Source organism: Hibiscus syriacus, unplaced genomic scaffold, assembly GCF_006381635.1.
Source record: "Hibiscus syriacus cultivar Baekdansim isolate YM2019G1 unplaced genomic scaffold, ASM638163v2 tig00110831_pilon, whole genome shotgun sequence".
NCBI lineage: Eukaryota > Viridiplantae > Streptophyta > Magnoliopsida > Malvales > Malvaceae > Hibiscus > Hibiscus syriacus.
The window spans coordinates 1,057,434-1,078,477 of NW_024062882.1; the positions used below are offsets into that span (position 1 = coordinate 1,057,434).

General features: G+C 35.1%; 2 protein-coding genes and 1 pseudogene across 2 annotated transcripts; all 3 read right to left on the reverse strand.

Moving 5' to 3' along the window:
* Positions 1-2,068: 2,068 nt before the first annotated feature.
* Positions 2,069-3,357, reverse strand: LOC120142780 (annotated as a pseudogene).
* Positions 3,358-7,893: 4,536 nt separating this feature from the next.
* LOC120142824 (cleavage and polyadenylation specificity factor subunit 6-like) lies at positions 7,894-11,243 on the reverse strand. Its single transcript, XM_039157314.1, has 2 exons — positions 11,082-11,243; positions 7,894-10,253 (listed from the first exon to the last, which is right to left on the reverse strand). The coding sequence occupies exon 2, from the start codon at positions 10,239-10,241 to the stop codon at positions 8,316-8,318; it is 1,926 nt and encodes a 641-aa protein (XP_039013245.1). The 5' UTR covers positions 10,242-10,253; positions 11,082-11,243; the 3' UTR covers positions 7,894-8,315.
* A 934-nt stretch (positions 11,244-12,177) lies between these two features.
* On the reverse strand, positions 12,178-16,284 carry LOC120142825 (glycosyl hydrolase 5 family protein-like). The gene is made up of 4 exons (XM_039157315.1): positions 15,841-16,284; positions 14,476-14,723; positions 13,882-14,402; positions 12,178-12,783 (listed from the first exon to the last, which is right to left on the reverse strand). The coding sequence occupies exons 1-4, from the start codon at positions 16,246-16,248 to the stop codon at positions 12,272-12,274; spliced, it is 1,689 nt and encodes a 562-aa protein (XP_039013246.1). The 5' UTR covers positions 16,249-16,284; the 3' UTR covers positions 12,178-12,271.
* Positions 16,285-21,044: the final 4,760 nt, after the last annotated feature.

Here is a 21,044-nt window from a genome sequence, read left to right on the forward strand (position 1 = left end):
GATTTGGAGGAAGTATTAGAAGCAACTCAGCCGCCCGAATATCAGTGTTGAATGGTGCCGTTATTTCACCAAATTGCTCGATGTATGAACAGTCAGCACTTTCAGGTCAGAAATTTTGAAATTTATGTTCTGCTTTGCCTTAATTTTTTATCCGTTTATTTCTACGTCTGTTTATTTCTTATCTTCATCATATATGCGATGATCCGGGATTCTGGTTTTCCGTATATTTGTAGAACCATGACCGTACCCATGTCCAAATATGTATCATACAAAGGACAACCAATTGATTTTGCAATTAGTTCAACTGGTGGTTTGAATTTGTCTATTGATGTTAGAACTACTTGAAGTTGACTATTTATAATTCACAAAGTTGAGCATTATTTTTAGTCTTCATTCCAATTCGTACGTTTAGTTCCATTCCCTCTGGTGGAATCAGTTAGATTCGAACCTGATTGCAGAGCCGGGAAGTTGTTAAGCAGTTGCTAAAATGGGATTAGCTCACGTCAAGGCCCTATAAAATGTCATCGCTGGTGAAATTAACCAATAAGTGTACTGTTTATAAACCGGAAAGGTAGTTTGGTTAAGGATTTAGCTGTTTCTGTTTTTGAAATGTCTAGCGTCTCATTGTCGTATTTGCAAATTGGAATAGCTCAGGTAGGTTAAATATCTGTAACTAAAACACCTTTTTCTTGTGTTGATTGAAATTTATGTTGTAGTTAGGCAGTAGTGTTGGTCATATTTTTAATGTTGATTGCTGCGATAAAGGGATGGTGAAATTATGTTACTCGGTCTTGGGTGTGAATGGCGGGTACGGGAATGTGTTCTACATGGGTTTCTTCACTTTTTAATGTTGAAAAAAACTTTACATACCCATATCTGACAAACATACCCGAGTCCGAGTGAAATAATTCTCTACAAATGAGTGCGGTTAGCTGAAGTAATCTATGCTATGGTTAAGAAGTGATCTCCAAACACCTAATAAATTTCTTGCTAATAACTCCTATGTTTCTCGGACGCTGTTGTACATGTTAGACATTGTTGTGTCCGACATGTGTATTTAGAGGGCTCTTGAAAGATCATATGTTAGAAATAATTCATTTTTATTTTGGGGTGATATTGCGTTGCTTGATGATAGGTTCAACGGTTTTACGTATATTGCTTCGACTTTTCATTCCCATGCATACACATATTGGGACAAGGATTTAAGGATCTAATCTTCTTAGGATCAGCCTCCGAATAACTTAGGTTTCTACCATGGGGTCTTTCATGGAACAACGAGCTTTATTTTTGTGGAACAACGATCACATCGAGAACTTAATCATTCAAAACTGCAAAGTTATACTGCCGATTATAATCCCGGCATTGGAGAAAAACACGAGAAATCACTGGAAACAAGCTGTACATAGCTTGACTCTAAACGTGCGCAAAATCTTCCACGATCTCGACCCAGAGCTGTTTAACGAATGCTTGCTCAAGTTCCAAGAAGATGAATCGAAAGAAGATGAGACCGAAGCAAAACAGGAAAAAAACATGGAGACGATTGGAAGACTTGCAGAAAAGAAAGATTCCAGCAGTAAAGACACGCTCGAAACCCGCAAATCGATCGGTTACGGCTCATCAGGTTAGATATAGATTATTGATTTGTTGGTGTACTTTTTAAGATTGATCAGAGTTTCTATCGGGGTGGAACCGAAACATTGTCAATTTCTTTGCATATGACAATCTGAATTATTTGGTATTCTAGGGTTCCAGCTTATTTAGTGAAGCCTAATAAACATTTTATTTCATATATTTCGTTATCGGTTTACTCGGTTTTGAAATTATTCGATCGAATTTTTTCGGTTATTTCATTATCTTTATGTAGTTGGTACCGTGTTAGTACGAGTCGTATCGCCGTGCACATATCCGCTTGGACCGTTCAAATAACTCGTTTTATTATTCTAAAATATGATTTTAAACAAGCAATATTATTAAAATAGTATTTCTGATCAAGTTCGGCCACTGGCCCGTCCGAATTACCTTTCGGATGCCTGTCCGGACTAGTCGGGTTGAAACCAGACATTAAATTCTACGGAACAACAAATCCAAGCAATGTTTCTTTTTCAAACGCATCCATGTCTTCATCTTTTAAGCTTATCCAAGCCTCGATTCCATCTCCAGTGCGGTATCCATGAAAACAACAAGATTTTCTTGAAATTCAAGCTCGCAGACCCGACCCAATCCGGTTTTCCCCACACGAAATCGGCTTCATAAACCGGGAATTTACATAAACTCGTGATGTTAAATGAAATCATCTCCCCTTTAATGAAGCTTTCAGCCCTCTCTTTGATGAATTCTAAGTGTGGGCTTGACCCTTGTCGGAGTTGTTTTATGTATTCCACATCGATTTTTTGTATCGATTCTCTGATCTGGTTAATGAGATTGTGACAATCTCGTTCGGAGTTTGTGGTTGGGTGTCATCACAATCCGGTATAAGTTCCCGAAACTATGGTCAGGAAGTGGCTGGTCGAATCGTTTACGTAAGTTTACTGCATGGACAATGGCGTAGAAGTGACCATCTTCGTCGTCATGCTTGGGGTTTGCTTTCATTGAAGCAATCAAACGACTCCATATGAAAGCCGATAAGGCCTCAATACGGGAAGGGTATACTTTGTTTCATATGTACTCTTTGATTTCTTCTATTTTTGATGCACTGAAAATGAATCTTTTCGTCACGATTCTTTCGGTCGATACGCTGTTTCTCGGTTAGAAACCTAACATCGTCTTCGGTGGGAAGAGTTTTGCCGATACGAATTCGAGTAACACTATCAAACTCCGAGCATCTCCGCGACAAATGGCAGCCTAAGTTTTCAAAAATGTGAACAAAGACAACGCATCCGCGATTTTATGAGAAATACAAACACCGATTTCGAAGCCTCCACAATCGAAAACATTGAATTGAACACCAAAGGGAACTTTGTCAGCATCATCGAGTATAAACGGAAGCAATTTGTTGAGTTCACACGGCACGGGATTGTCCAAAACATCTGAAATTTCGCATCGAGCTCGAGCTTCCACGAAGGTTATGCCTTCATCATTGCAGTTTACAAACATGTTATCGTTAATCCGACTGGCAAGTGGACAGAAATAGGTCAAGACATCGGACAAGGATTGTTTGAGACGGTCGATAACTTTGATTTTGATGTTGGATTCAATATCACCTTTGGAGACGATCGACCGGTAAAATAAAACGAGAGGATTATAAACCAGAGGCGATAATCGGCCAAGAAACGAGAGTTGATAACGAGGAAACTGATCGGAGGTTGGGGAAGATGGATTGATGATCTCTTTGGACAGTACTTCAACGTCGAGCTTCATTGTTGCACCAAACCAAGCTTCGTGAACAAAGCACATATACTTGTTAATGAATACCCCGTTTTGCACATATATTTATAGAAATGCTAATTTGTAACATGTATTTTTATTTATGTATATTTTAAAATTATATATTTCTCAATATCTTAATTATTTTTATTTCCATTATTATTAGTTCTCTATTATAATTCCTTATTATATTTTAAAATTCAACGTCGCAATATATTATTTCATGTCACTTGCACCTATACGAGGACAAAGTTACTCTTATGGAAAAAATCTTGTATGATTATGAGTAAAAAAAATAAGATTAAATGTGTAGATTTACGTGCAAAGTTTTGTATTGGAATATATAGCTAGATGAGAAAAAATTATTATATCGACAAATAAGATATAAGAGAGATTACGAAAATTATAGTAATTATGTCATATACTACTAAGTCTACTATGCACAAAAACTCCTTTTTTTCCTCTCGCAATCCTAGAAAATAGATTTATATCGTATTACGGGAGAATAGTAGAGGCGGAGAGTCGTACTTAGAGAAGAGCGTAGGTCAGGTCAAGTTGGATTTTTAATCCACTTGAATTTAATATGAATATAATACACTTCCACTTGTCGTCTTTTACGTCTTGTGATTAAAAAAGTTCCACTTAATCTAAAATCTGACCTAATTTTTGGGTTAAACTTATACTCGATCAGATAATATTAATATAATTGATTTTTATATATTTAGAGATAATTGTTACTTATTATAATAATTATTTCTAGATATAAAAAGGTCAATTATACTAATGATGTCAAGTTCGAGTATTTTTACCTAGATTTGAACTCAAGTCAATCAGACCTTATCTTAAAAGAAACTCAATTTGATCCAACATAATCTAATTTTTTTTAAAAAAAATCAGATCAAAACTCGTTAAACTCGAGTTAATGTTGATCCTTAATCATACATATTTTTTTTAAACCAAACCAAACAAAATTCAATTAAAAATATTGGACGTAACTAAGACATTTTTATTTGTCAACTAGACCGACATTCCAAGAGACAACATCAATGGTGTAACAATGTTGCATAAACTTAGCCACAATTAATATCTCAACAACTAATCTTCCACAAACAGTGAAAAAGCTTGTGGAGATTGCTTAATTTTCTCACCAAACACCGACAACTTGGGTTGAATTTTGTGTTTTCGTGTATCAAAATTAAACTTTTGGTTCTTCAATTGTTTGTTTTCTTCAGAAAAGCCTCGACTACGTTTTCTTGGAAAACAAGGGAAAATAATGGTACGTTATTATAATATCTCTTCCTTAACAGGTTAGAATTGTCTGTACAAACCACATAGCACATAATAAGAGAAAATATTATTGGGTTAACTATTTCAAATATTATCAACTTTTAAGCGCTACTCGTTTATACCACCAACGTTTTAATTTTATTAATTTTGGCACTAATGTTTACTTTTAAGTGTAAATATATCACTCTGCCTTTAATGATCTAACGGCACGATGACATGGCGAATTTGAGTTGTGATGTTGCTGATGTGGATGTATCACCAAAATGGCATCATTTTGACGTGACTGTTTTGATTTCTAAAAAAGCCAAAACGTTGTCATTTTAGTTGAAGAGATTTTGTTAAAATTTGAGATTTTGGTTACATTCTTACAAATCTAATATACAAATATATTCTAAAAATAATGATTTTTCAAAAAAAAACCTAAAAATTTCAAAATTCTCAAATTCCTCTAAAACCCAAAACTCTAAATACTAAATCCCTAATTTCACCCATTATTGTCGTCGAATCAACGACCACCACCCACCACTGTCGTTGGCAAACCCTTACCACCAATTACCCCCACTCTCCTGTCACTGAAAATCGAAGAAAAATATGCTAATTGATCATCAAAACACCGAATATACAATGTTCTAATCGAACCATAAACTGCAACCAATCAACAAGCGAATGGTGAATAACATGCATGGCTAGAGGAAGAGACTTCAGTGCAATGGAACCAACGTGCTATTGATGACAATGATTGGTGAATTTAGGGATTACAATTTAGGGTTTTAATTTTTTTGGGATTTTTGGGAATTTAGGGTTTTTGGTTTTAGGAATTTTGAGAATTTTGGGATTTTTAGGATTTTTAATTTTTTTTTAGAAAATTAATATTATTTATGTCAACAAAACAACATCGTTTTAAGCTTTTTTGGCATCCACGTCAATGTCATTAACGAAGGAGTGCTATAATTGCACGTAAAAGTAAACATTGGTGCTAAATTTTGCAAAATTGAAACGTTGGTATAAACGAGTAGGCGCTTAAAGGTTGGTGATATATGAAGTGGTTAACCCAATATTATTTGGATTACATGAAAATATTAAAAAAAACTAATCAAACTTACAAACGCATGAAAATATCTTTAAAAAGACATTCAATATACTTGTACCAAATGAATACTCATATCTTAGACCGACGAATAACATAAATCAAATACATTTATAATTTTCTCTATATCCAAATTCCAGAGCACATCAAACTTGGCAAAGCATTATATTTCAACCATGCAATATATACAATATATAAACATTAGAATAATACATCAAAATAGTCTTCCCAAGCTTAATTCCAACATAAATGACTAAAAACATAGTCGACCTCGATACAGAACCGAATCGACCAAAAATTCCCTGCCTAGCTCGTTACAGAAAATGTAGCAGCAAACAATGCATTCTCAGGAGCAAACAATACAGAAAATCCAGAAACCCTTTACAATTTGATGATATAAACCGATTAAACAGAAACCGGGAAATATGAATGTTACATCAACGGTTACAGATGGCTCGGCGACCATATGAACAATTTGCATCTAGCTCAACTAAGCCTGTTCTAAGCTAACAGATCAATTACAAGTTTATACAAGTATGCACAGATGCTTAAACAAGAACATGAGTGTATGTTGCATCGAGGGTTACAGTTGGGACAACTCCATGTTACAAAGTGCATCTAGCTCATCTATGCTTATTTTAATAAAAAGCACAGGGAGAATGTGCGTTACATACACAGATACAGTAGAATCGACGACCCTATGTTACAATTTCCTTTAGCCGATCTATATGCCTATTCTATGGTAACATGTAAATTACAAGTGCTTGCACAGAAACAGGTGAATATGTGTTACATCAACGGCTTACAGTTGGTGACCCTATGTTACAATCTGCATATTGCTCATATATGCCTATTCTAAGCTAAACATGCAGGCTACAAGTGTATACAAGCATGAACAAGTGTTGGCCCTGATTTCTGTACAAAACACATACAAGACTCATCTGAAATCTGAATACGGGGTCATACAAACAAGGAAAGAGGCCATTACAAGATACGGACCTGATAAACAGATTGAATTTTACAAGACAAAAATGCTTTACATGATAATAGACCAACATTCCAATTCACGGATTCGGTTGGATTTATTTTCTTTCCGGAAGTTACAATTTCTAACACATCTTCCTCAATAAAGAGTTGCCTCATTTGACTCCCTGAATGTGATGATAAAAAGAAACCCATATGTCAATAGACATTAAAGAGGAAAAGAAAAGAAAAAGAAAAAACCAGACACCTCCCCGCAATCTATGCACATTGCTCAGTAACCATGCAAGAATCACATGACATTGTAATTGTACATAAAGTTTGATGTCTAGTAATCCTATAGGCATGATCCTCGTATCAATTAAAAAACCAGTTGAAATAGATGATGAGTCACATAGGTGTGGCTCACAATAACTATGAGCATGCAGAGCCTCTTTAAAATTAGGCACTAAAACGGTAAACAATAGCATTCTAGGTAAAACATTGTTTTTGAAAACAGCCCTGTCTCGGAGAATAACTTTATCATACAGTTAAAAATTTCAGAGCACAATGAACCCTAAACTTCACAACTAAAAGGTGACCAAAAAAGGGTAAATCCTTCATTCTATTGCTTCTTTAACAAAAATTCCTTTTCAGCTGAATATTGACAGGCATCCACAAGACCAAATTGCAACAGAATGACTTCGAATGGGGAAGAAGTAAAACTATCTAACATATAGCACAACTCACCAAAACCCAAGCTTCAAATATTTGAAAGAGGCAAAGGAAAAATAAAACAGCAATATTGAAAACACATAGCATGTATTCTGATATTCAGTAAATCTGAATTGAAAAGCAAATGATATACACATAGAAAATGAACAACTAATGAACAAAATGATGAAGTAACCAGAAAACATCATGATACAAGATTGAAGCACCAAGATAAAATTCAAAAGGGAGATGAAATTCATTCTCATTTCTCACCTAATCATATACAATATACATCATCTAGCAAGGTCCACGGTTTATGCCAAGCAAACTTCCTGGCCTACGAACCCTCCTAACTTCTAACCCATTTAAAAGGATGTTCAAAAAATTCACAAGATAGAAATATTTCTTATCAACCAAGAATACAAACATATCACAAGAAAGTTTCTAAAGAACAAATCCCAACAATCATATGAACAACAATATTTTCTAAGTATCACAATCACAAGCTAAGTAAGCATTCCCTTAAATATAGTGTTTTGTGGATAATTATAAAACCATTGTTGATATTAAGCTGTAGGATGTTAGCATTCGAACCCCACAAAAGAATATCCACATAGATTAAAATACTATGTTTTCCAATTTTCAACATACGAATACTAAGTTTCTTCATATAATAGTTGTTCTCTATAATGCATAAAGAAACAAAAAGGGAAGTCTATTCTTCCCCACCACCATGTAAGTAGCACTTACTTCTTCCTTTAAGAAGCCACGTTCTGCATATGTATCAACAATCATCACAGAGAATGCTGAAAGGAAATAGCAGCCAAAGCAAGGGAAACTGAGTGTGAAAACTTAATTAGAGGCCTCATAAGAAATAGTAAAGAAGCATGCACAGCATAGTTTGTCACTTTGATGGCAGGCGCCTCTTCTTCCCATGGTCCACATCCCTTGATCTAGACTTGTGCTCTTCTTCTCGAGTTGCATGGGACCTATTCCGAGATCTTGAAGATTGTACCTTATCCCGGTCATCATCATAATCCAAGTCACGTCCACGATGTTGGTGCTCTCTGTAGTTGTCTTTCTCTTCCCTATAATGGTGTTCCCTATGCTCCCTATCAGACCTGTCCAATTCCCGTTCATTCTCATCATGATACCTCCTTTCTGAGTTTCCAGACCACTCATGCTCAGAAACCCGCTCCTTTTCCCGAGTAGCACCGCTTGACCTTCCTTTTTCATGATTTGCATCCCCATACCCATACTCTGAAGCATCATCTTTACCACCATAACTAGACTCTCTAGTCCTACGATCATGCTCATCACCTCCCCATCCACCCATGTTTGAGTCAGTCCAAATTCCTGCATGAGGCCCATCCATTCCAGATGCACCCATCATTCCCATTCCATTAGGTGCTATTCCACTGCCAAAGAAAGCAGGATTGACATGACGAGCAACGCCAGCTAGTCCCATTGTATTAACAGCTGGAAATGAAGGAAGCATGCCCAGAAAACCAGGTACTGGAAAACCTCCATAACTGCCTCCTCGACCCATAAATGTTGGATCAAACCCAGCACCCATCATAACTTGTGGATGCATCATGCCACCAGCAGGACCTCCCAGTCCTGGTCCATAGGCTCCAGCACCATAACCACCATTTCCAACTCCAGCCGAGCTCCCAACCATGTTCTTTACACCTACAGCTCCCCTTCCTCTCATAGATCCTCCACCTCGGTTGACACCTTGACCACCTCGTCCCCAGCCACCCCTTCCATAGTTCCTTCCTGTATGCCCACCTTGGTAATTCATATTACCACCTTTCCCAAAACCTTCATTTGGCCCCCTTCCTTGAGGTTGTGCTTGAGGTTGGCCTTGGTCTCTGTTCGTATAATTAGCTCCCATCTGTTTCAATGTTTGTGGTGAAGCAAAAGCCACAACACAAGCTCGCCCATTGAACATATAACCATTCATTCCCTCTTTACATGCAGCTGCAGACATTGAATCATAGAACTCAACTTGACAATACCCTTTAGATTTACCACTAGCTCTCTCATCAAAGAACTTAATGTCCTTCACCCTTCCATATTGAGATAATACACTCTCAAGGTCTGCATCAGTTGTCCACCAATGTAATTCACCAACAAACAACGTGGTTGGACCATTCTCAATAGGTGGTCGAACCTGATTTTCGTTCATCATAGGATGGTTTGCAGTCATACCCATTTGATTAGGTGGAATCTGAGAAGCTCCTTGAGGACCACCAGTCCCTGAATTTAGGGATTGAGCAGGGTTGTTAATAAACTTTTGAGGCACAGCAGAAGGACCAGTCCCAACCTTTGTGGATGCTGAAGTTAACCCTTGAAAACCCATATTGTTCATTTGGGTATCAGGGTTCAACTCCATAACACCACCCCCTTGTGAATTGGTAGACCTAGATGGATAACTTCTAGATTCTATCTCTGGCTTGTTAACAGCTGGTTGCCGCTCTGGTTCCCAATAACCGGAATTAACATTGACATACTTTCCTTGAACTGAAATTCCAGAGATGTTTAGCACTTGTGAATCCCCAGCTTCACTTCGTGGTTCAGGAGCATCATTTTTATGAGCTTGAAGTCCAGTACTGCCCATGAAAGCTGGTTGTGCTGTTGTTTCAGATCGTTGCAACTGAAGAAAACCTTCTCCAACATTAACATCATTGTAGAGATCATCGTATTCATCATCCTCCCCAATCATCTCTACATCTGCAAGAGCAGGTATGGTCCCACTCCCTTGATAGTGTATCTTTTGTGCTCCTACATACTCCTCATCTCCAAAATCGATTTGTTCTTCAGCCATTACCCAATTAACCTTTAACAGAACAAATGTGATGGGGAAAAGAAGGTATTCATAAATCAAACATTATGAAACCAAAGACATAACAAGGAAAAACATAACTTTAAATCTATATCAATCATGTCAAGAATACACAAATTCCAGAACAAATGTAATTAAAGCAAAAAAAAAATATCCAAACTCCTAGTAAGGATCATTTTAGTAGCATATTTTCACTAACCATAGATTTTAAGCATAGGAAATCCAAGTAACCGAACTCCAAAACAAAAGAAAAACAGCATAGAGACGCAAAACAGAGAGAGATCGAGGCTCTAGCAGCCAAATATAAAAACAAAGATTAAAATCCACACAATAAACACAATTTAAAATGCATCAAAAGGTTAAATTTAGAAACATATTCTATCCCAGAATAAAGTAAAATCCCTACATATTTCATCAAATCGTTCAAAAAATATGATTTACCAACCACGATAGAAAACCAAAAAATTGATAGAAAAATTTATAGAAAACCACTATGGATTAGTATTATTATGATTTAAATGGTTTTATTTATCTTACTATTGCCTCTATTATCTTCCCCTCTGCTTTGACTTTGGCCAATTACCAAAGAATGGAAGATCAAATCGGTCGGGCCATCAGTTTCTGATTCAAATTAAAAACAATTAACCAAATTTTTTTAAAAAAAAGTGAAATCATAACCATAATAACAATGCTAACACCTTAAGTTTCTTCAATCGTAAAGGGAAAGTTTCCATTTTTATCTAAAAGTTAATAAAATTAACCTTAATAAAACATGATCTATCTATATATAGAAATGTTTGAGGGTATAAACAAGAATCTAACCTTGATATCTGGATGAAGAACAGCTGAGGGAAGAAGAGAGAAGGCTGCTGACGTCTGAGGATTTGCCTGGAAATGGGAAAAAGGGTACTAAGCGTAATAGCCGATGCCTGAGAGCCTAATCCGAGAATTGACCTGAGTAAGCAGTATGTCCGAAAATGCCTGAGAGCCTAATTGTTAGGCCTTTCCATTTCTTTATCAGTTGGTCTTAGAAAAAAAAAAACCCCAAAACAATAGAAAACTTCTTTTCCATGTTATAATTAGGGAGATATGATAAATTTGTCTAGACTTGATTTTATAAGAAATTTTTTTAAAAAAATATTTGAGTTTGAGTAAATTCAAGTTTAGAATAAAAAATATTCCATTCGAAATAACATAATTATCTTTTATATATCAAAAAATAATTCCAATGGTACTCCTTTTTATAAGTATATTTTTAATTAATTTTTTATTTTATCAGATAAAAATAAAAATAATATATATAAAATCAGATTGAGTGCATGATTAAAAACTTAATTCGACCCATCAATGTTTTGAATAGAGTGAAATTTCTCTTAATTCGAATTAAATTTCAAATGTAGGGATATTTTTATTGAATCGGATCGAAATAATTAAAAACTTAATTCGACCCGATCAACGTACTCCCTAATTATAACTTTATAAGTATATTTATGCAATATACATCATGAACAAAACTTCAATTTGTAAGCTTTGGTTAGCGTGGAAAATATACGAATAAAAGAAGAGAATGAAAATGTAAGAAAATAAATAAAATTTGAACGTGTTTGGTAGGAAACAAAATGATAATGATGAATTATTTTTCATCTCACATATAAAATCAAATCATTATAATTTTAAAAAAAGGTCACATAAAGTTTAAGAGAAATATAAACTAATTTTGAAAAACAAATTATGAACATATTTTGTAGGAAACAATAAATGAATGAAAATTACAATTTCTTCCGTCCTTTTCATCTTTTCTATATATATCATGTCATAATTTCCCATGACACGTGAATATATAATATTTTATAATGAGTAAAACTCGTAGCAACATATAGTTAAACATGATTTTTTTAAATTCTCGAAGTCCGCGCTATATTTTTAACTATAATGATACCGTTAAAAAAAAAAACTAGGGGTACACTCAATCACGTAGTAATTGAGGACATATTCTAACCTAAGTGAATCGATCAAAGACTGGTTTTACATTCAAACAAAGGTTCCATAGGAATTCCTAAATCAATGGTTGAATCAAAGTCCACAAAGGATTTTCCTAGGTTTCCACTCCTCGTGCTATCCACAAGTTTGAACCATTGACTCTCGGGATCGCATCGACTATCTCGGTTCAAGCATTTGCAACCATTCATAATGATATTACCGTTTGAATCCACATCCAGGCAAACCAAGGTGCCATTTTCGAGTTTCAACGACAAGTGCATCATCGAATCCGATATCATTTCCCATTTCGAATTCGACCCGCCACAAGTGATTCCGAGCTCCGCCATCGTCCCAAATGCGTCGGCTTGTAAGCATAAGTTAGCTCCCTTTAACTCTAAAGTCTTCTGAGGTGAGTAATTCCATGGTTCCGAGTCGGTACACGGACCCAAGCCTAAAAGGTTAATCGATGGTTTCCTCAAAATACAAAGCCCTGTTGAGGGATGAAATATCACTTTGTGTAGTTCCATTTCTGTTAATCCTGGTCCTGCATACAATTTTGGCATAATTACATAATGGGCCTTCTTATAATTCTTTCCGTAAAAATGTCTCTACAATTTGCTTTACTATGAAATTTAATCAAGACGAAGTCAGAATTTTTTTTTTGTTGGGGGTTAGGATAAAAACATAAATTATTGGAGGGTTCAAGTCGAAAATTATATGCCAAACGAATTAAATTGAATTACTTATTTTTAGGAGGGGATTAAAATATAATTACACCATTTTATTAAGTGCCATCTTGCCTTATTGCCAATTCCATGTGCAAATTTAGGTATATAGATAAATGGAATAATATATTTTATATACTTTTTTCCGAAATAAGCCTTTTAATTTTATAGGCTTAAAGTAAAAATAAATACTCAAACTATGTATTCTTTCTGCTTTAAGTACTTAAAATATTTTTTGGTCAAATTAAGCTCTTAAACTATTATATTTAATCATTTTAAGTCATATCATTTTTTTAGTTAGAGAAATATTTTTCAACCAATAAGGTGTTGGCACGTTATAAAAAAATTAGGTATTTGTTTTTGACAAAAAAATTGTTTAGAGGCTTAAAACAAAAAAGTCATAGTTTAGGAACTTATTTTTGACAAAAAAAATAGTTAAGATACTTAAAGTGACTACATATAATAGTTTAAGGACTTAATTTGACAAAAAATAGTTAAGAACTTCAGAGAAAAACTCAAAAAAAAAAATAGTTTAATCCAATTTTTAGAACTTGGCAACCTTCGCTAATGGGAAATTTATAGTTTTAGTCGATCTCTATTAATGTATTTAATCTAAGCCTTTTATCCCTTTAGCTAAGCGGAAAAACTTTATTCTTGGCCCCTTTCAAAAAAAAATTAAGCTTTTTTAACTATGGCCCCTCCAAAATTTTATAATTTTATCAGTCTCTCTCACGAGAAGCTTTTGGTTTCATCTTTATGGAGGGAACTATTGACATTTTATGTTCAAAATGGGTTTGGATTCAAGTTGATAGGATTTGATTAGAACCGACATATATATGGTTAGATCAATTGAATCGAAAGATCAAAAATTCGATTTTTTTTCTAAAATTGAATAAATGAGATTAAATTTGACTTACCTCGAAAAGGAGACTGAAGAGCAGAAAGTCTCTTATTAAAACTTGAATTCCTAATATCAATCCAATTCCAATCCATGATCCCATAGTATTCGTTGAACCCAACAGTCCCATCTCTCAAATAATAGCTCCCAACCAACGTCCACAACGCCCAATCCAGGTCGAGCTCAGCCACCACGCCCAAAAAGCAGTCCAAGTACCTATTATCATTCACATTGTTCCCTCTTATGTCGATTCCGAACTCGCTCACCAATAACGGATACCCTGCATCGACCAAAAAACCCGACGTCTTCATCATGTAGTCGATCACTTTGCCGCACATGCTGTTTGGGTTGTTGGTTACCCATGCATCGCCGTCGGAAAAGCCATACCAATGGAGTTCAAACACTAGTTTTTGACCGAACGAGAGAGCCGGGGGTCGAGTTCGGATGAATGACAAGTCTCTATCGTAGTTTAATCCTGAAAGGACAACGAGAACGTTGGGATTGGCTGCATGCACGGCTTCGGCTCCTTTCTGCATGTACCTATAATTTAATGGTTTGATCAACACTAGGGTTAAAAAATCAACTACATCATATTCGGATTTTTAGAATTTACCTATACCAATCATTCGTGTTCTGTTTGGGACCTCTGAGTTCATTTCTCAAGCTCATAGCAACCACATTGGCGACACCATTGAATAGAGTGGCCATTCGGGTTAGACCCAAGATCCATAGATTCGGGTTAAAGTTCCAATCACCGAAAAAACCATCACCGTCGGAGTAACCGCAGCACCAACCGGGCTTGCTTATGTGATTGTCAAGTATGACCATTACATTGTTTTTCCCAAGGCTAGAGACCACAGCCTGATTTTCAATTCATAAGAAGGATTTTACTAGTGTATTCATATCGTATTATTGTTGTTCTTGTTGTGAAAATTGGATCGGCGTTGAATCGATTAAATTGATATCTATATAAAGAAGCATAAAATAAGGAAAACGCTCACGTGCGACGCCTTAATATACGGCTAAAATAAGACGTTACCAGCTTTGTTAGTAAAAAATGACTGAAAACGTCATTTTTTTTGACCGGTTCTAATTACCTATATAGGTAAACGCGATAAAAAAATCCGATCAAAAAATGACGTTTTAAGTAGTGCTTTACCGAAAATATTATTTTTTAACCGAATTTGTTTACCGTGTTTACCTATATATGTAATTAGAACCGGTCAAAATATTAATGTTTTCAGTCATTTTTTACCGATTTTGTTATTTAAAATAATAACAAAACCAGTAATTTCTTATTTTAACTGTATACTAAAGCACCTCACCGCAAAACTGCCATGAAATAATGAGTTTAGGGCTGATAATTTAATCACTGGCAACGTCATTTACATTGGAATTACCATTGTCTTTTCGTCCAACCCTTTCCCACTTTCCCACTAAACTACATGATTATGAATATTTTAGTTTGATAAAATTTGATCATTTAGGTTGGTAGTGGTATTATTAAGAAACATCCACATGAATATAGATAATATTATATTAATCTAGATTACCTAAAAAATATAACCTATTTTGTGATGAGACCCTTCCTTTAGTTCATCTAATAAACAATGTTTTTTATTCCCATTATTTTGTCCAATAACTTTAGCTATTCAAATTAGTTTATTAAACGAGTTCAAAATTCCTCAACCAAACCGTTCAAAATCAAACCCGTGACGTACTAATAGGAAATAGTTTTCTAATTTTAATTGACATTAAATTTAGATTACAATATAATTCAATTAATCTCATTTTCTCTTTTTTAAAAAATCTTCAACAAACGCCGAAAAGAATCATTTGGAGTCTCCAAGAGGCAAAAGAGGTTTCACACATTCATTATCTTCTGTCTTTTCTTAATTAATTTATCCTTATCCTCTTGGCATCAAGCTGAAATCTAGTCTTTTTTCTAGGAGCAAAAAACAAAGCATAAATTTCATACCTGGAAAGCTTCAATGAGCGTAGCATCAATGACGGATGGATTATTGGCCTGGATTCCGGCAATGGGTTCAAGCAACCCGAGCCTCTGAAACGATCGTCGAACGGTGAGGGAACCTAAAGAGTCATCGGTGATAAAAAACAGCGGCCAAGTGAGCCTAACGCAGTTGAATCCCATCGACACGGTCTGCTTGGCTATATCATCCATCGGTCGCTTGCTCAGCCCTTCGGCGACCATTGGCTCGAGGTGCGACACCCAGTTCACGCAGGCTAACTTCACTCGTCGCCCTTTCTCGTCGACGATCCAACGCGAGGTCGTCGAGAGAGGGAGAGATTCGGATGTCTTAACATGTTGAATGATGATGAGAATGAGTAGGGAGTGAAGGAAGAAGAAACAAGTGAACTTTGCCATTGTTTTGGGGTTTGAGGGTGGATTGTTGCAGAAGATATATATAAAGGGAATGGTCTAATTGGGCTTGGTCAGACATTTCTAAAAACTATTGCCAATTACCAATTTGATGAAGCTTTTAAAAAGTGTTGTAAAAACTTTTTAAAAATGTAAAATTTAATTGTTTGAGATTAGTTAGGAATGAGTTTAAAAATATAAAATATCTATTATAACTATTATGTTATAAATTAAAAATATAATATTTAAATTATATTTACATTTATATATAAATTATATCAATTTAAATTATAATAAATTTAAAAAGATATTATTATATATCAATTATATCAATTTAAAATATAATAAAAATATAATAAATAAAATATATTTTATATAACTTAGTATTAATATTTTAATATATAAATCATAAATTTCATTATTTTTAAATAATTAATATAAATTATTAAAAGTAATAAATTATTTTTTAAGGACATTGGTATTAAATTATTAAAATAAAATGTAAATACATAATTGAGTAGAGCTTATGCATTAGTAAGGGTAAAATAATAATTTGCTTCCAAACGCAAAGTCAAAAATAAAAAAGCTAGAAATCTTAGTTTTTGTGGTTGGGTTGAAACCATCGTTTCCACCATAATTGTTTCATTTTTTACCCGTTTGACATTGATTTTATGATCAAAACAATTTTTTTTAACTAAAAGTGCTTTTTAGAGAGCTTTATCAAACTCGTCATTAGTCAAAATTCAATTGAAATATTTATTTAAAATTTTGAATTTAATTTATTTTTTGTATAAAGTTATTTGAAGTTTAGTGTTTTTAAATAATTATTACAAAATAAAATCGTGTTTCTCTTAGAATTTATATTTAAACAAATTGTTTAGATTTGAGTAATTTTTTTAGAAGATATATGTATTATCAATAATCAATAAAAAAATTAATATATACAATTTAGAATTAATTCAGACTATTAATAAAATATCATCCATACTTTAAAGAAGTAACCTATTAGTTCTTTAACATTTTTTAATTTAATTATTGATATTTGATTTATTAGTTCTTTAAAATGGATTTTGCCAATTTGGTTGAGTCGTCATCGATGTTTTCAATTGATTTCATCAAGAATTTATTGAGTGGGTCGTCATTGATGACTCTAGAAGTGTTGTCATCGTAGAAGAATAAGGTTTGTGTTATAACCTAATTTTGTCCTGTAGCTCAAATTGAGTTAAAAGGGTGATCAAGGATAAACTCGTTGGTGTTCTTGCGTTAATGTTTGTTTAATAGTGTGTATGTCAATTCAAGTTTGCATCGAGAGTGTGTCGTTGCTTAAAGAATTTTATTTGGAGTTGGGTAATCATAATTGCAAGTCTAATGTAAATGTTCATCTCATAATCTATTCACCCATTTCCTTAACACATTTGAACATCAACCCATTACACACCCATTGGCCCAAAAGAAACCAACTATACATTTATTGACCCAAATCCTTGCAAATCCACTAAGCCTGATTAACCCGAGCCCAAAGAAATTAACAGAAACCCTTACTATAGATCTTATTCAGCAGCAACCGCCTCTGTCTCTACGCAGCTCACGTGAACGCCCACCAGCAATCGATCGTGTCCTATGTCACGCCCTCAAAACCTTCAAGCCCAAACTGTCGCAATATCAGAGTTAAGGTCTGATAGGAAGTGCGGCCTTAGACGCTTCTCGAAACTTCTTGGTCTTCTCTACGACTAAGTAAGCCTTACCCTAGCCTAGTGAGCATGCAAACTCACTAATATTGGAACCAAGCCTCAAGGCTTCTAGGATGTGGAAGCTTTAACACCAACGTGGCTACTCCAAGCACCAAGGTTGGACTATAGTGTGGAAGTAAAAACACAAGTGTGGCTACTCCTGGCCACCAAGATAGGAAACAACACTAAGATAATAAAGAACAAAGAACATGGAAACTAGAGTAAATGCCTCAGAGCTTTTATTACTCTCTCCCAAGAGAATGGATGAGTGAATGGATGATTACAAATTATGAGGAGAGGCTCTCTGTTTATAGTTGAGCTCCATCTCAATCAATGGCCTAGATCGATTTACATCAACGGCTAAGATCTGCCAGATTAATTACAAATCCCCTAAATCAAGAAAACCCAACCCAATTACATCAAATATTAGGATTCTTTTCTTGGATAGGTGTTCATACCGGATATAGTAAGATTCTCCCACAATATCTTCCTGATTTGTTATCTCTTGCCATATTTACCGAGCTCTTATGATCATCTTCGAATTTGAAGCACTTTCATTTTTTGCACAACCAATGTGAACGGGCTACACATCATTCTCCAAGTGATGGGCCAAGTATGGTGGCCTTGGCAAGCCCATACTCTATATAGAACCTCTTTAGTAGACACTTGCACCAATGTACCGGACCTAAAAATCATTCTCAATTATGCCCTTGTCGCTACACTCGACAATCCTGGGCAATATCACCTTGGACTGTTCTCAACGCCTTGGCTTGTTGTGGTCCTCCCATATGAACTGCTTGCCTTGGCTTCTTCCGCATGTAACTTTACGATCCCTTGCGCCATACTTCACATCAACTTGGTTGTCTTTCGACGCATCCACTTAGATTGGTGGGAATTGTTGATGTTTTGCTACAGCTAGAACTAATTGTCATGAGCTAGTCCTGAAATTCTTGTCAAAATAGAAAACAATTAGTATTAGAGGATATAAACAGATGGAATAGTATTGTCGAGGCAAGAAATATTGTGAAGTATGTTGTGCAGAAAAGTTTGGTCGAGGCAAGGAAAATTTGCAAGAGTAAACAAATAAAAATTGTTAAGGCAAATAGAAACGTCGAGTTTAATATATTCAGGAAAAACCTCACACAATCAGACTTCTTATGGAGCACTTAGGTTGGTTTTGCTATGGCGAGAAGTTATTTTATGCTAAGGATGATTTAGTGCGCTATGCTTAGGCTGCCCTATAAGATTACTAGAGTATTCAAGGACGGTTGCTATGACAATAACGTGAGCTAGAACCCTTGATTTATCAAACTGTTATTGTGGTAATACCCCTCAACGTAAACTGCAGTCTTTGCATTTCCTACTAAAGTAGCTACCCTTTTTAGTCGAATAAAACGCTCTCCATATCTCTAAGGTGGATTAAAATATCTCCATCCCAGATTTGTTTCGTTGTTCACGTAGATTTACCCTAACTCTCTCGATATTAGGCATTTATTCCTAAAAAAAATGGCAATCTCTTGAAAGCTCTTTTAAAGTCTAGGAATGTTTTGCCGAGGCACCAAGAAACCTCTCAAAAGCTCTTACAGTGTCAAGGAAAAATATTAAAACAATGAACAAAACAACATTAAGCATAAGAAAACTTCATCATTCATTGGCCTTCAAATAATGTTTTATCAAAACAATAACCAACACCAAGTAAAGCAGTTCATGGTGCAGAAAATATCATCCAAAGTTAAACATTCAGTACAAGCCCTTTAAGCAAAATGGAAATTAAGAACAAAGGAAGAAACACTCCTACACAGAGCTCTGCCGTGACATTCTTACCACCACCATGCATGCTCTAGCGGCCAGCCTCTCTCCAGGGCTTGACCGATGCTCCCATAAAGCCCTGCTATAGAGGGCACCAAGGACGGTCGAGTGGGGGAATGGTGGAAAATAAGGTGTTGCAGCCGCTTACTCCAAGCCTAGGGTATATCATTTCCTTGATTGTATCCCTTTTTGGAGAGCTATAATTAGGTATTTATAGTGGAAATTTCTAGGGTTTTGTGTCATTAGAAATTCCCTAAATACCCTCGTTGACTTACCCATTTTATGAATAATATAGCAGTTGGAAGTGGTCGATTTCCTTGATGAGGGCATGATTGCATGTGAGGATGAAGCTGGGAAAATGATGTCAGTAGTTGTTGAGCCATATCGGATCTCTAAGAGAAATCTTGCCTCGACAAGAAAAATATGTTCCTCACTGTCATCTTCTTATATTCCTCTAGCCCCGGTAAATTGTTTTGTCTCGGTAAATAAATTCTTCCTTAGTTATTTCATGCACCAACATAGCCAACAAGGAACATTCCTCCTCATCAGCATCAGTTAAGCCAAATAAATCTTGCCTAGGCAAAACTTATCCACCACAAGCAAATATGACCTAAATACAACTAAATACAACTAAAATGTTATGACAAATGGGATTTAGACACACAATAACTTAAGTAAAAAGACATAAAACATAGTTTTTTTACGTAGTTATCACACTTCTAAACTTATGTTATTATTTATCCTCAAACAATGGATAATAAGCACTAGAGAAATAAATCATGGCAAACTAAAAAATTAGGACAATCATGTGATTTAAAATTTCAGCCCTCAGGAAAAAGTTTAGCCTCAACATGGTAGCTGTACGAGAAGTCAACTACCTTTCCTAGGTCAGGGTTCTTTGTCAGTGTGTGTACGTGATTGTATAACATTCTTTACTTTAATGTAGTTAGAAAACTCATAAGTAAGCGCTTCTGTTTTGCCAAGGCATCAAATTATTCATCAAGCATAGTTTCACTCCTATTTATTCAACATGTAACTTCAACTTTTTTTAAGCATAATTCAAGGGGAGTCAGCTCATCACAACTACCATCCTAGACTCTAGGTGAAAGAGAGCATCCCTTATAAGGGTGTTCGAGGTAGATTTGAATCTGTTTTTGGCTAAAATTTCTTCTGATCCGAATGTATAAATGTTTGCAGTTTTGATCAGTTTGGATGTTTCTAAAAAAATCCGATCTGATCCGATCCAATTAAGTGCAACTTGAT

What these genes read in the sequence shown, in the direction of transcription:
- LOC120142824 (XM_039157314.1), bottom strand. Translation starts at nt 10,241, where the DNA reads ATGGCTGAAGAACAAATCGATTTTGGAGATGAGGAGTATGTAGGAGCA.
- LOC120142825 (XM_039157315.1), bottom strand. Translation starts at nt 16,248, where the DNA reads ATGGCAAAGTTCACTTGTTTCTTCTTCCTTCACTCCCTACTCATTCTC. An exon ending in AACACGAATGATTGGTATAG is followed by an intron (nt 14,403 to 14,475) that starts GTAAATTCTAAA and finishes ATTAAATTATAG; the next exon opens with GTACATGCAGAAAGGAGCCG. An exon ending in TCTTCAGTCTCCTTTTCGAG is followed by an intron (nt 12,784 to 13,881) that starts GTAAGTCAAATT and finishes AATTGTATGCAG; the next exon opens with GACCAGGATTAACAGAAATG.